The following is a 15,225-nucleotide window of genomic DNA, read 5'->3' as shown; positions in this document are numbered from 1 at the left end:
ATCCTTAATACTATAGTTATTATTATTACAGTTCTAATCCAGAGCTATAATAATAACCCTAATTTTTTTTAAATTGCTTCAGTTTATATTTGTATATCCGTAAATAATGCACGAGAGAATTACCAACATATATATAAAAGTCTCTTTGGATATCCAAAACAACAATTAGATTGTAGTTTTCTCCCTTTCATTGTCATTTTTTGACACTATCAAACAAATCTCTACGAAGTTTTTCAGAAAAGCGCGACATGACATCATAATATTTACACTAATATTTTCTTTATTTGACGGCTTACAAATAAATCTCCCGCTGTCTGTTTTCGTTGCACACTTTCTTTCCTTCGCTACCCAGTTTTAATCATTGTCTATAAAAATGCACAAATTCGTGAGACCACAAAAAAGTGCCCAGGAATATTTTCTGGAACAATAACAAAAAAAATCAGCTCTGGTTTTACAACAAGAGCAACGACAACAACAAATGAACGCTAATAATAGTTGGGAACTGCGAGTGAAAGTTAATCAGCCTGCGTTGCAGACAAAAAATGGATGTTAAAAAAAAAAATACAACACAAATTTCTTTGTAGGCTTTTATGCAAAGCAAATGAAAATTAATGTTTGAGGAGTGTATGTAAATTAGTGTTGAGACCCGTTGGGCGGTGGCTGTTGAATGTTGACTTGCTGTGAGGCAGAAAGCAGTCAGAGACACAGAGATAGACAAAGGCTGGCCATAATTAAGCGGCTTGTTTATACACCATCAAATAGTTTAAACGTTGGGTAAAAGTCAAAGAGAGAGAGGCACATGTCACAATGACAACGTGCACGCAGCTTGAACGTGTGTTGCATGTTGCACGTTGCAAGGTGAATGAACTCGTGCTCTTAGTTCAAGTCGTTAGAACTCTGCGCTGACATTTGCAATTGCAGCTAGCACAATTACGAGTGGTTGCCGGCAATTATGCAAATGCTTGCAACGTGGCATGCCACACAGTTGCCCTTAAATTGGGCAACACTTTGGCCGCAAACGTGTGGCAAGCAACCACAGTTGCACTCACAGATGAATTCAATTGCCAGCGACACGACAACGTCGACGGTGTTGTAATCGACTCGGAATTGTGCACAGAAATCACAAATGCGACGATTGCATGCAATGCGATAAAAAAACGCGAGCAGCATAAATCGCGTGTTGCAGTTGCAGCAGTAAAAACAATACAGAAAACACCCGCTAGATAAGTCAGTGAGGCAATCAGTTGCAGAGCAAAACAGAGAAAAATATGACTTTTGGATAAGTTATCCAAGGGAAGTGTACAAAGGGAATATATAGAGAGAAATTGTATATGTTGAACTCAGCCTGGAGTGAATTGATTTAAATCGTTTCGAGTGCACTTCAGTTGCATCATCCTGACACGGCACTTACCTGCAATTAAAGGAGAGAAAAGAGAAGAAATGAGAATTTAATTAAAGGCAATGTGGAGATAAATCTATATGTGTATGTATGTGCAACATATGGAGGCAACTCTACATGGAGAATGTGTAACGAGCACAACTTTTGACAGGTAACGCAGCTGAAAACTTTCCCAAGTCCGCGTCCGCGTCCGCAGAGGCAGGACGTGAGCAGGTAATTACATGAAAGCCATACAGAAAATTATGTAAAAAGATTAAATTTGTAAGATAAATTGGAGCAGACCCGGAGACCCCCCTCCCCCCAACTCTCAGACTCCGATGTGGACCGGAACATGGTTTGGTTGGATGGCAGGCAGGCCGCCCAGTCACTTCCCTGGGAATAAAAATGCCGCTTTATGTGGCAGATTTCATGGCTTGCGAGATAAAAATGGTTGCGGTAATAAATGAAAATTATGCAAAGTTTGAGCTGAGCGAATGATGAAGTAAGTAATGCCCATCCAAGGCAAATACGGTTAACGGAGCGTGTTATAAGAAGACGCACCAAAGCGATGCTCTGCTCATTTCATCTTAGTACCCAGATGAGTAAGTGGAAATTTATGAAAATAAGTATACAAAGCCAGCCAAATTCACAAGTAATAAATATGCCCAAGCAGCTGCCTTCTATGGAACTTGCATTGCGACAAACACCAACAACAGCAACACCAACACTCCCCAAAAAGTTTCGACCCAAAAAACAACTCTCAACTCGACGACAACTGCGCGATGCGCTAAAGGAAAAGCGTTAAGATGCTTCTACGCTTTTCTTATACTTCTTTTTTTTGACAATGTTGTTAACAGCGAAATTTAAGTGGCTAACAACTTGTACAAAGTTTGTCTGACAGTTTGAGGCGATAAAGCTGAAGCCAACGGAAAAAATAAATATGAAAAAGATGAAAGCTTTAATAGTGTCATGACATTAAACGCATATTTTCAACTCTTTAAATGTGTCTATTTGCATTTGCATTTGCTTTTCTATATTTATACGTTTTGCCTTTTGTATTTGATATTCAATTAGCAGTTGATTCTTGGTATACGATGATGATAATGATGATGATAACTTGTTGCTCTCTAACTAAACAGAATTTCAGGTTAACTAATTAGTATGTTAGCATGAGATTCGTGAATTAAAGCTGAATTTCAATAACAACTACGCAATGCAGTAACTAAAGAACTGAGATCAGCTTCCGTCGAAACTTCTCAATAAAATATTGTTCTGATTTATACAAGAATGAACATTCATTCATTCATGTAACAATAATAAAGTGACATTGTAGCTGTTTGCTTAATTATCTTTCTTGATTTCCCTCTCACTTAATATCATTCACATGTTTCATTAAATATACAAAAATATACGTGAAAATCTTGTCATCAGCCCACATGTTCTCCATGGTCAGTTTTGTCAAGATAAGATTAAGCATTCATTGGCCTTACGTTATCTAGTTACTTGTCAAGCTCTTGAACAGAGCAATCATTTTATTTTCTTTTCTGTTTATTCAAATTGTTGTTTGTCTTTCGTTGGCTTTTGTTTATTTAGCTGACCTTTTTGACCTTTTCATAAATTATATTACTGACCTATTTGCTGTATGTAAATTTAGAATTGTGGCTGTGGCAAGAGAATTACAATTACAATTTTTATGGACCACATGTAATCCATGGTGTTTACTCATCATGCCGATCTAAATAAAAACACACACATTGAAATAGATATACTCGTATAGTCAAACTAGTTTTTGTTTTTCTCTGCGTTTTTGTTTTGTCTTCGACAATTTTAGTGTGCACAACGTCAATTAAATGCCGGAAATAGCCAATTTTTTTTTTTTTTTTTTTTTGGCTTTAGTTGTTGCTCTTCGCTTTTCTGTCCGTCTTTTTTGCTGGTCTTTTGCGGCTGCCCCCATTTCGATGTGGGGGCTTTTCATGTTTTTGCTTTGATGGCCGTCAAACGGTTCAAATAAAGGCGATTAATTACGTGTGCTCAGCTCTTAAAGCGCACAAAAGACTCTTAAATGCGCTTTGACGCTTTTGCGTGGGCGCCTCTCAAAGGGTTTAATTGTGGGACAAGAAATCGCGGCTTAAGCCAGAGCGAGCGATAAATGCGAATGTTTACTTTGTGTAATTAGCTGGGATCAAAACCTGAGTGAAACATTTCAATTTGGATAATCAACGTGTACCGTAAGCTTATCTGAAGGTTATACGGGCGACGACTGTTCGTGGGTATGGAAAACAAACATCGCTTATCTATTTACTATAAACGATGCATGATGAATAAGTCATAAAGGGGGAGGGGGTAATCAATATTTATATTCTCGATACTCATTTAACTGGGTAGCAGAGCGTCAACGTCATTAAAGTGCGATGATTAATTTCATGAGCTGATAAGCACGAGCAACAATGGACAGCTGTTAATTATATAAAATGCAAATTTGATGATATTACAAAATATGCGAAATATAATAGGAAAAAGAGATACAGCGAGCATAAAACAACGAAGGAAAAAGAAAGCGGCTTTGTGATGATGATATAATAACAAGATTTACTTTATTATAGCCGGTGTATAGGGGAATCGATAATGAATAGGGTTGCAGCAGCAGCAGCAGCAGAAGAAGAGGAGGAGGAGGATGACGCGACCTAAAGCGAACCCAGCACAAACAGCATAATCATCACCAGAACACCAACAACATCAACACCACTCTGTAGAGTCCGAGAGAGCGATTGAGAAGAGAGCAACAACGCCCCAGAGCGCAAACTCCAGAACTTAAATATGAGAAAAGAGCGCACGGCATGCGTGCGTGTGTGTATGAGAGAGTGCGCACTGACGTAATCGTTATCGTTGCTCGCTTCACTCATACACCGCCTTCAATTGAGTGAAGTGAAGGGGAGAAAAGGGAATGCTTTATATACATTGTTGTTGTTGTTGTCCACACTAATAAATGAAATGAAATCATACAAGGAAAGCAGCAAACATCAATGAAAAAACATTTAAAGTGGCCATAACAACAATTTACTCTCCATACATGAATCTGACTAACAAACAGCAGCAACAATAACAACAACAATACAATTACTACTAACCTCCATTGCGGTATTAATTTATATTTTTTGCTGTTTAGGAGTCTCCTACAAATGTTTTATCAAGGTCTCGTTTTTATTCGTTTTGCCGCACAGTCTCTTGTAAATGCTTTTGTTTTATTAGCACCAACTTTAACTTTTTGCCACACGCACGACAATCAATTGGGGTTTTTTTTTTGCTTTTTGTTCGGTTTTTTCGATTTGTGTTTGGGCGTGACACACACAAAACGAATCGAAATTCGCTGTGGCCTACAAAATTTGTTTGTTGTGTTTGATGTTTTTTTTTCGTTTCGTTTTGTCGCTCTCCGACTAACCCGAGTTCTGTACTGTAAACAATTTGCAACCAGCGCAATTGTTTAATGCTCTCACACGTTAAAAACAGCGCGAAAAACGACTACGTTAGCGACAACGACGACGGCGACGGTGTTTGTGCGAAAAAAACGCAAGCAAACCCAGGTGTATTGTAAAACCAGGTTTAATTTTACTACTGAACCAGCGTGACCATAACTTCCAGTTCCAAATATACCAAATTTTAATTGGGGAATATACGAAATATACCGCTTGCAAAGTGGATAAGTGGCAACGCTGACGCTGAGCTGCCAACTTATATAAATGTGAGCGCAGTTTAGGGAGCACTGCAGCGCCACAGTTTTGAGTGCATTGACAATTTTGAAAGCAGCTGTTTACGTTTAGATGATAGTAAAATGAATATTATGGAAAATGCAAAGTAATGAAAAGTGTTTTCACTTTTATTAAGAATCATTTTTATGGCCACTTAACGTAAGCTCGTAAATTTCTATAATTTGCAAATTATAAAACAGGCCCACACATTAAGATAAGTATGAGTCAATGTCAAGTGCATAAATTAAAAAAAAAAAGAAAAGTTTTGACAGCAATTTTTCATTTGAAATTAATTTTTATCTATGTAATTTTTGAGTGTTTGTTGCATTGTGTTTAATTAATTAGGATAAAATGTTATACCACCAAGTCAGCTGCGCGAGAAGACGAAAATGAAAACGAAGACGAGGAAGAAGCAGACGGCGCAAGCGGCAATTCCATTGCATACTTCAGGGGGCCAGACAAATATTGTACATAGAAGATGTCATAAAAATGCCATTGTAAGTAGTTCAGGCTAAAAGTCTTTGGCATTGTTGCCATTGTTACCGCTGCCTAACTCAACTCTTGTTGTAGCTTCTTCTACTGATGATTGTTGTCGTCATTCGACGTTTGTTGTTGCTGGCAAATCGACAAAGACACGCAAAAATGAGGCAACAACGGGCAAACTCATTTCACTTGTGTCGAAAAGATAAATGTGAAGCGCTTAAAAAAGCAATTACCGCATAAATTGCGCTCAGCGTTCGCTTGCTGCTACACCAACTACAAATAGGCGGATCCAGTGTGCCGAGCGAGGCGGGCACAGGATGCGCCGCATAAAACTTGCTACAAAGGACACTCAAACACTCGACAGACAGAAACAGACAGGGGGCGGAGGCGGGGGCGGGGTAAACGTATGTACATACGAGCACATCCTGGCTATAAGGCATTTTAACAAACAAATGCGCAAAACACGCGAAAACATGCAAAATGCATTGTGAAATTGAGACAACCTCCTCCTTCTCCTTCTGCTCCCCTTTCTTCACCCTCCTCGAGAGGAGAGAGTGTGTGGCAAGGGTAGCTTAATTGTAAAATCAATAGTGGGCCAGGCCAAATGGCTCACAAAAGGCGCGTAAATCAAGTTAAAAATCGCAGCAATCAAAACACCTGAAGCGCAATAAAAACTCATTAAAAAGCGCGCCATGCCGGCCGACAGGCAACTAAAGCACGTCAGGATGCCAATTGAGAGCGGTGAGCGGGGATCGGAAGAAGAGAAAGGTGTGTCGACCAATGTTCAAATTGGATTTGAACAAATTGAATAGGACACATCGATTTCTCATTAGCCTGGGCCAGTCCCAGACTCAGACTCCTGCAAAAAACACCGAGACACTGAGACCGCGACAAAGCTTGAGACAGGAGACAGGAGCAGGAGATGAGGTCGAAGACGGAGACGGAGACAGCGACTGAGACTGAGACCGAGAGAGTCTCAAGCTGAGACTGATGATATTTTATGGCGTCTGAAATCACTTAAACAAAAATTTAATTGACTTGACGTCGGCTGGCACGTAACTCTCTATGTGTGTGTGTGTGTGTGCAAAAGGGAAACGGCAGCACAACACGAAACGGAAGTGAGGACGACGACGTCAGGAGGCGATGCTAGAAGCTCTAGAGTTGGTGGCGTCAGCTGCCAGCTGCCTACAGCCAATTTGTTGCTGTAGCGAACGGAAATTTCTTCAACTTCCTGATTTAAATAATAACAAACTGCTCTGGCCTCCGTCTCCCCCCCTCCCCTGCCTCACAAGAACTCGACTGCCACTTGTCACACCAACTGACGGCAGCAACAGCAAAGGCAACAACAACTAAAGACGACGCCAGCTTGATTACCATCATCAGCGGCTTCTTCGGCTTGTGCCCCAATGCGTCAACATATCAACGCAACGTTTTTCGGTCAACGAGAGAAGGAGGAGGAAGAAGGAAGAAGGCAAGCAAGTGGGAGAGGTTTTACAATATTAAAAGGTGGCGACAATTTTGCGGCTTAGCTGAGAGTGTCAATATTATGGGACTGGACCGAATTTTAAATATTTGCAATATGATGTGACAAGTTTCGATAAACCCAAACAAGTGTTCTTTGGTGTTGTGTGTGTGTTAGGCCTGTGTGTCAGGCTTAGGCGAACAGCGTTCGACAACAATTTCCGCATGCAACGAGACACAAAACCAAAACGGCAAAAAAAAGATGCCACCAAAACACACACACACACACATATGCACATTAAAAGCCGACAGTCGAGTGAGTCGAGTCGACGCCGATGCCGACGCAGTGCAGCCGACGACGACGACGACGAATGCCAAAATGCGAATTGCGAAGTGCGAAGTGCCGAAGCAGTCACCCGGCAAAGGACTATAAGACAGGACTTTGGCCAACGCACGAGCTGAGTCGCGCCAGCAACGTCGAGCCAGACGCAACGTTTACGTTTCTTTTCTGAGAATCAACAACGAAATATTACGCATACGCGACGTGCCACAAGTGCGGCCACTAACAAACAAAAAAAAAAGGAGTTTTTCGGGTCCAAAAACACGCGCTCGTTAGTGAAATTCCTCGTTTACGGTTAACTGTAGTTGTTGTTGTTGGTGTTGTTGGTGAATGGAGCAGTCGGGCGCATAATTTGGATAGCAGCCGCTTGGCCGCGGCGCAGAGAAACGGAGTTCCAGGATAACATACTCTCGTACTCGTACTCGCTTAAAGCTGGCCATAAAAGTGCGTGTTACCAAAATATTTATCCAGCTACTGGCCAACAGCAGCAAAGGCGGCCATGTGGCAGCAACTACATACAACGTACAACGGTGCGTATGAATGAAAATGCGCGCGTAATGAATGAATGAATGTGAGTCGAGTCAAGTTGAAATGAGTTGAGCAGAGGAATTTGTTGGTCGAGGCGAAAGCGGAGGCGTGGCGGAGGCTGTCAGAGATTTATGTTTATGCCGCGAGTTTGCTTTAATTATATATGTACATATGTCTCGCTGTCTCATCGTCATCTCTGTTTATTTTAGATGCGGGTGTGTGTGTGTGTCCGTGTTTGTGGCAACATTATGGAAACAAAGCACGCAGCTTCGCCACGGGTTTTTCGGGGCCAATGCAAATACTCGTAAAAAAAAAAGAAAAAGAAAAACGAACTAGAAAACAAGAAAAAGTGCCCACAGAAAGTTGGCACATGGTCAGTCCGTGTGTATTTGGGGATTGGGTTAGGAATATGAGGCTGCAGGATATGTCAAATTTAGCAGTCAACGCCGCAGGACATTTAACACTTCATTGACTTTTGTGGCGTAACGGCAATTTGCTTGGGGGAGAAGCTGCGAGCTGCGAGCTGCATGACGATGATGATGATTGTGACCAAGGGCAAAAGTTGGAATTAAAGTTTCATTTGCATTTGCCGATGGCGATGGCGATGGCGATTGGGCTAGTTAAATTAATGGCCAACAGAAAGTCGCAAGCACTTGGTCAATTTATTAAGTTCTGCCTGCCAAAAAGTTGGTAATAGATTTGGCCAAGCAGCAGAGAGAAGGGAAAGTAGAAGAAAGAAAAACGTGTGTGTGCTAAACTTTTGCCCTAATCGATCACATTTTCGACGTCTCAGCTGCAAGTTCAATTTAATTTTTGACCCTTTTTGCCAACGTGTGTGTAAGTGTGTGTTCGTGTGGGTGTGACATGTGTTGGTGTGTGTATTATTGCTGTCAAAGCCCAAGGCTTTGACGTCTAATTTATGAATGTTTTCAGCAGGCTAGACACAAATCCTCAGCTCTATTCTATGTTCTCTGTTCTTTGGTCGCATGCTCTATTTAACATATTTTCTGCGCCATTCTTTTCTGGCTGTTTTGTTTAATATGCCAACTTATTTGAATACGACTAAAGTGTGTGAGTGTGTGTTTGTGTGTTTGTGTCAGCTGCACGTCGCGAGTCCTTGAACACTTTTTCTAGCCTAAAGTTGAACCTACAAATTCCACAAGCTTTCAACATTTTACATTTTGTTTGTTTGTTGTCTTCGCTTGTTGTTTTTAAATATGTTGCGCTGTGAGAAAAACTTTTCTAATGAGTTTCATAATCTTGACTGCGCTTTATTTCAATCCGTCGACGACCCTTCACATTCACTTCTAATGATGCCAAAGTCTTTGCGAAGTGCTCCCTCATCCTCTTCATCTCTCTCTCCCTGCTCTGCTGTTGAAGTTCAAAGCAACTGCAACGCGCGCGATAAGCGTTTAATTGAATGCTGTGCTGCCCAGTTGAGCCCTTGATTGAATTTCTATACAAATAAGCGTTGACTAGAGATTTGAATAGTGGCTGTGACAGAGCTTTGCGAGTGAATATGTGTGTGTGTGAGTGTGTGTGTGTCTGTGTGTAAGTGGTGCAACTATGCATGGCACTCGTAACCACAGCAGCATGGCCAGCTCTTGATAGCCACACACAGCAAGAGAGGGGGCTAAGAGGTGTGCAGCTGGGGCCTCGAGTGCCCTTTGCTTGTTCGTCTCTTTTGCCTTTGCGCTCAAATAAATTTCAATACATTCAACGTTTTTTTCCATGCATTTTTTTTTGTTGCTGTTGCAGTTGTTGTTGTGCTGTGATGAATGCACTCATGCACTCATGCGGCATTCACATTACTTTGAGTACGAGTCGTTTAACCTAGGCCCCCATTTACCCATCCGCGTTGGTGGCGTGTTTAATTACGGTTACTTTTAATTGAATTTATCACATAATTTACTAGTTACAGCAAAAATGCTGATTGACTGAAAGATAGCTAGCAAAAAAAAAAGAAATATTTTGCTGCATGTGTCAATTTAATTACATTAAAAATGTATTTTAAATACTTGTTGTCATAATTCTAAAATATTTTCACTTAATTTTCTGCAATTTCTGCACTTAAATATGCAAAGCAATTAAAGCTTCAACAACAATTTATAAAGCTTGAAAAGCATTTAAATATAAAAGCGTGCTTAGATTGAAGTTCAGCGTATTTGATGAGCTCTTGATTGTCATACAACGATTTACATTGTCAATTGCAAATTCTATTCCACACATGCAATCAAAAATATGCAATCCCCGAAATGCAAAAAGCATGTCAAGTTTTCACAAATTGAATTCCAAATAGATAAATCTAAAATGCAAGTAGATGCCATAGCAAATAAAGTCTAGACTACAATAGATTTTTGGGCTTTGTGTAAAGAGCTAACATTGTCTGACATATTCATAACTTACTTTGACTAAAGAAAAATGCCATAAAATAAATGTGTAAGTTATGAAAGTCGAATTGTATATTTTCTACATGACCAACTACATCCTATTAAGGCACAACACAAAAGCAAGTGCATAAATGATAATATCTTTTGTATACATTTGCAACTGATTTTTGACATTGTAACATTTAATTCTTTTTTAAAGCCTAACGCAAAGACCCATCAAGTTATTAAACTTGCAATTATGAACAGAGACAACAAAAAACTTTATAAATATTTAAATGTTTAATTAAAAGCGTTGCAAAGTGCAGTGAAAAGTGATATATTTTTTTATTCACACTGAAATGGAATTTTTTTTCACCCATATTTATGTATGTAAACAACAATTATGGATGAGAGTGAATGCAAAATGCAACAAAGTGAATAAACTTGATGGTTGGGAATCATATTACAAACGAGATTTTGCAGTGAAGAGAGGGAAATGCGTTTTAAAACTTCGTTTATATAAATTTCTTTACAATTTATATTTGGTCTGATTCATGTGCATGTTTCCTTTGTTGCTCTTTGTTTGTGCTTCAACAATGTCTCCTTTGCTTGTTCCTTCCTTTAGTTTTCCCTTCTTCCTTCTCCCTTTCTCTATCTCTCTATCAGAGTCTTGTCTGGCTGATAGACTGGCAGCAATCTGTTTGTTTTTTTTTTTTTGTTTGTGAAGAATGCGTTTGCTGAACATATTGGGCAACATGAAGCACAAATGCGACTATAAATGCAGCCACCAGCTGCCGACATGCAACGCAATTATGCAACATGTGTGTGTGTTTGTGTGTGTGTGTTGCGTGTGCTGCGGAATCTTTTGCTCCATGCATGCTGATGGATTTTGTTGTAGCTGTCTGTCTGACTGATGGTTTACAAGTCTCGAGTCGAGTCGCTTTGCGTTGCGTTGCGTCGCGTGGCATATGGAAATCCCAGACATTTTGGACTGTTAACGCCGCGTATACGTAATATGCTTTGCTGCCATCAAGGGAGTTTCGCAAACATTTCCAGCTGTCTGTTCGCCTCTGTCTATGTCTATGTGTGTGTGCGTGTTATCTCAACGATTTTGTGTCACAGCGCACAGACAATTTTAATGCAGTGTGCTCCCAGTGCACAAAACGCTGCCAACTTTTGACTTAGATACTAATATATATTTCAGTTTCTTTCTTCAAAAACTTGTTGTTGTTGTTCTCATTCTATCTCTCTCTCTTTCTCTATCACATCTTCCAGCAGCTGTTGCCTTGGGCACGGACGTCAAGACACGCTACGGCAATGAGGCAATGAGATAAACCACAAGACCACCAGCAACCAACTACCAACGATAGAGAGTAAACCATAACCAAGCCAAAGCGCCTGGCAAATGCAATCTACTTTGTACGCCTCTTGGCCAAGTGCCACGTAGCTCTGCACATCCTCAACATACAACCCAAAAACCACCGGCGAGGAGCAGCAGCAACAGAGTCAAGTCTGAGCTTGAGCTTGAGTGAGAGAAGCAGCCACAGCAGAAGCAGCAGAAGCAGCTGTGGAAGAGAAGTGGAAGCGACAGCTTGCGGCCCGTCATGTTGCGAGATATCTTTCTATATTTAGTTCTAATCGTTTTATTTTGCTTTATTTTCATGGCGCAGTTAATCGTCAACGTTTACGCATTCCAACGCCAGCCAACGCCGGCGCAGCGGGCCGAACGCAATGAAATTATATTTGTCTAGGGTCCCCGGAGGCCCGGCCGAGGCGCCCCCCCCCACTTTTTGCCCCCAAAAGGCATAAGTCAAGCATTTCGCTTGGTCCCCGTCTCTGTCTCCATCTCCGTCGTCGTCTGCTCTGCTTTGGTTTGCCATTTAATGAGCGCCACACAGACTGAGAGAGAGACACAACAAAAACTTAAAGCTCAAATCAAAGAAAACTCGTTGAGCCGGCAGCAGTTTGCCCTCTAGACAGCGGCGGGGGATGGGGTATGGGGTATAAAGCCACGGCTAAGAACTGATAAACTAGGTTGCGCGCTAATTAGTAACGGTAGTCTTGGGAGTGCTGTCATGAATGCACAATACACTCGTGCACAATGAAACTTTGCCGCGAACAATAAGCCGCCGAGCTGCGGCTCCGGCTTCAGTCTCAGCTCGAGTCACACACACACACACACACGAGATGCGCGTGGAAAAATATATTTAAAAAGAAGAAACTACACAAAGTTATGCACGCCAAAAGAAACAGAAAAAAAGTAAAGTAGTCGAGTTGCAAAATGTTGTCACTGCTTTTGGCTTCAACTGCAACGTTGCATTTCAACAAGAAAATGAATTGAATTCATTAACGCGCCTCGTTGGCGCATTTCTCATTCATAATTAAGTCATTTAACTGCACACAGCACAGTTGTGGCCACAACCAAATAACGTATATTATATTATTTATTATCATTTATTTCCGCGGCTTAACGCAAAAAAAAACGAACGAAAAAAATTCATTGCCTACTTTTGAGCGCGCAGCCGGCTTAAAGCAACGACTGCAGCGAGCAATGAGGCGGCACAAATGCCACCGTCAAGTGGCGTCGTGTGGGCGTTGAGGCGTGGCAAATGGCTTTAGTTTTGTATTGATTTCCAGTGCGCACTTTTTTATTGTGTTTTTTTTTTTTTTTGGTCGTACTTCTATGTGTATATAGCAGCTATATTTGTATTCTTTTTGTTTCATTTCTCTTCTCTTATTTTTTGTTTTTTTTTTTTGCCACGCCGCACAGTTTATTGTTTTCCTTGAGCTGCTGGCAATTGGTTGGGAGCTGTTTGCTGCCTGCTGCCTGCCAGCCGCCTTGAGCACTTGAGCGCCATATACACACTTGACCCCATTCGCTGAGAGAGTTTACAATAGGCCTGGCCAAAAGCGGGTGGCAAAAAGGGGCGCGGCCATGGGCAAACATTTAAATTGACATGGCCAGCAAAAAGGGATTTATTTCGAAAACTTCAAAGTGTGTTGCAAAATGTTCGTAATATTACTTCAATGTGTGTGTGCGAGTGTGCGTGTGTGTGTGTGCCTAATTGATAGCTGGCTGTAGCTGACCAAATGGAAATGAAAGTTTCATCGTATGCCCAGCGCATTAAGTATACACTTTTGATATGTGGCTGAGCAAAGCTTAACAAAGTTATTTTTGCCAGATTTTCTAATTAATTTAATTGCAAGCTTGCAAAAAGGATTTCACACAAACATTCTCGATGACAACACAAAATCCATATCGTAAGCACATTTCAAAATGACTCGAATACTCGTAATCAAAATGCAACAATGAAAAAAAAGAAGTAAAACAAAAACATTTTACAAATTATATTCAATTAATTAATTATAATTATAAACGCGTACATTCGAACAATAATAGTTTTAGCTATATCCTATACAATATACATAACATATACAATATATATAATCTTTAGTCCTAAGTGTCTGATCTTCAACATAAGGTTTTACCCCCAACAAAAAAGAAAAAAAAAAGAAAGATATGCGACGAAATTTACTGTACGTGTAGTTAGTGCTGAACAATGAATATCAAATTAATTAAACGAAACAATATCGAACAAATATCGAATATAAATCAAATAAATGTTGAACAATTCAAGCAAAACAAAAGTCTCTACTTTCTATTTTATTTGATTATTCAAAAATGCGTTGTGCTCGCCTAAAAGATATATCAAATTTTATATATTTATTTTTATTGTTATTCTTGGTAAATTTGCCACAATATATGCGATACGAAATATTTATGCGTGCTCATGTCGTCGTAAATTTTTTGTTTAATTTTATTAATATTTTTATGTTATTGCTTCTTCATTTTTTGTATACAAATTGTTGCCAAAAAAAAAGATGACAATGTTTGTGGCTTGGCTGTGTCGAATTAAAGATACTCTTTAAATTGTTGCTCGAATTTGGTAAGTTTTTCCATTTTTCAATTAGGACTTACATTTAAAAATATAAATAAAAGTTCAAGTATGCTTTGGCTAAGTAATATTAAATGGAATTTCGTAAATTGAACTGTAGAACATTTTTCTTTTAACTTCAATATGAATTCTAGCTTCTCAAACTTTGACAGAAAGTTAAAGCATGTCTGCATTAAATTTATTTTGCAGCGAATTCGTTGTAATAAAAGATACGCTTACTAAAGATACACTTTTTTTTTCAATATTTACAAAAATGAGCAACCATAAAAGTATGAAATAATTGAGTCAATAATTTAATGATTTGTTCAATTTTTCAATTCAATTTTAAGTTTCAAAATAGATATAAAAATGAATTATCTGACAATTATAACTTTAGCTCAGCAAATTTAAATGAAATTTGGTAAGTTAAGTCGTACAATATGTTTCTATTTAATTTAAATTCCAGCTTCTACAACTTTGACAGAAAGTTAAAGCATATCCGCCTAAAACACATTTTGTAGCGAATAAATTGAAATGCGCAAAGTTTCAAATGTGTTTTGTGAGTTTTGTGCGACAACTCATAAAAATTGAATGCGCTGTTAACTAGTATTAAGTTTTAAATAACACAAAACTCCATTAAGCTTAGCACTTGTTTGTTTGTGTCACCGGCAAACTTAACCCAGTTTAAATAGTTTCTCGAGTGCTTCACACACTTAATGGGAGAGTGTGCTCTCAATGCGCATTGACCTCTTTTTATATATTTTTTGCCCCTAAATGTTTTTTTCGTTTTTGTAGCAGAAGTCGTTGATCATTTCTCGACCATTGCATTAAGACCAAATTTGGGCAATATGCGTCTCATTATTTTGTTAAATGCAATAAGAACAAACAACAACCAACCTAGGCAGTTCAGTAAATTTTCCATTTAGCAGCTGCTGGGCGTAAAAAGCGTATTTAATTTTTCTTGTTGGCGAAGAAGGCGGCCACA

The 15,225-nt window shown here is 39.5% G+C and overlaps 2 protein-coding genes across 15 annotated transcripts in view; one reads left to right on the top strand and one right to left on the bottom strand.

The window, feature by feature from the left end:
* The window catches only part of LOC117576655 (tropomodulin), a 50,342-nt gene that overhangs the window by 11,856 nt on the left and 23,261 nt on the right, over window positions 1-15,225 (bottom strand). The window contains exon 1 of one of the 13 annotated variants that reach the window (XM_052006655.1): window positions 4,507-4,949. The exons of the other annotated variants lie outside the window; for them this stretch is intronic. Within the exon in view, the coding sequence (XP_051862615.1) occupies window positions 4,507-4,512 (6 nt within the window). The 5' untranslated portion in view covers window positions 4,513-4,949. Of the gene's footprint in view, window positions 1-4,506; window positions 4,950-15,225 lie in introns of those variants that run through there. 13 annotated transcript variants of the gene reach the window in all.
* LOC117576658 (uncharacterized) lies at window positions 7,715-12,430 on the top strand. 2 transcript variants are annotated; one of them, XM_034261612.2, is made up of 2 exons: window positions 7,715-7,938; window positions 11,584-12,430. In XM_034261612.2, exon 2 carries the CDS (start codon window positions 11,910-11,912, stop codon window positions 12,054-12,056), a length of 147 nt encoding a protein of 48 aa, XP_034117503.1. In that variant the 5' UTR covers window positions 7,715-7,938; window positions 11,584-11,909; the 3' UTR covers window positions 12,057-12,430. The 2 variants fall into 2 exon arrangements, with proteins under 2 accessions (XP_034117503.1, XP_034117504.1); XM_034261613.2 differs by having other exon boundaries at window positions 11,581-12,430.

Source organism: Drosophila albomicans, chromosome 2R, assembly GCF_009650485.2.
Source record: "Drosophila albomicans strain 15112-1751.03 chromosome 2R, ASM965048v2, whole genome shotgun sequence".
Classification (NCBI taxonomy): Eukaryota; Metazoa; Arthropoda; class Insecta; order Diptera; family Drosophilidae; genus Drosophila; species Drosophila albomicans.
This window is presented reverse-complemented; position numbering and strand designations above follow the sequence as displayed.

Bases quoted from the DNA above. Each gene is read 5' to 3' on its own strand.
- LOC117576658 (XM_034261612.2), top strand. From the start codon at position 11,910: ATGTTGCGAGATATCTTTCTATATTTAGTTCTAATCGTTTTATTTTGC.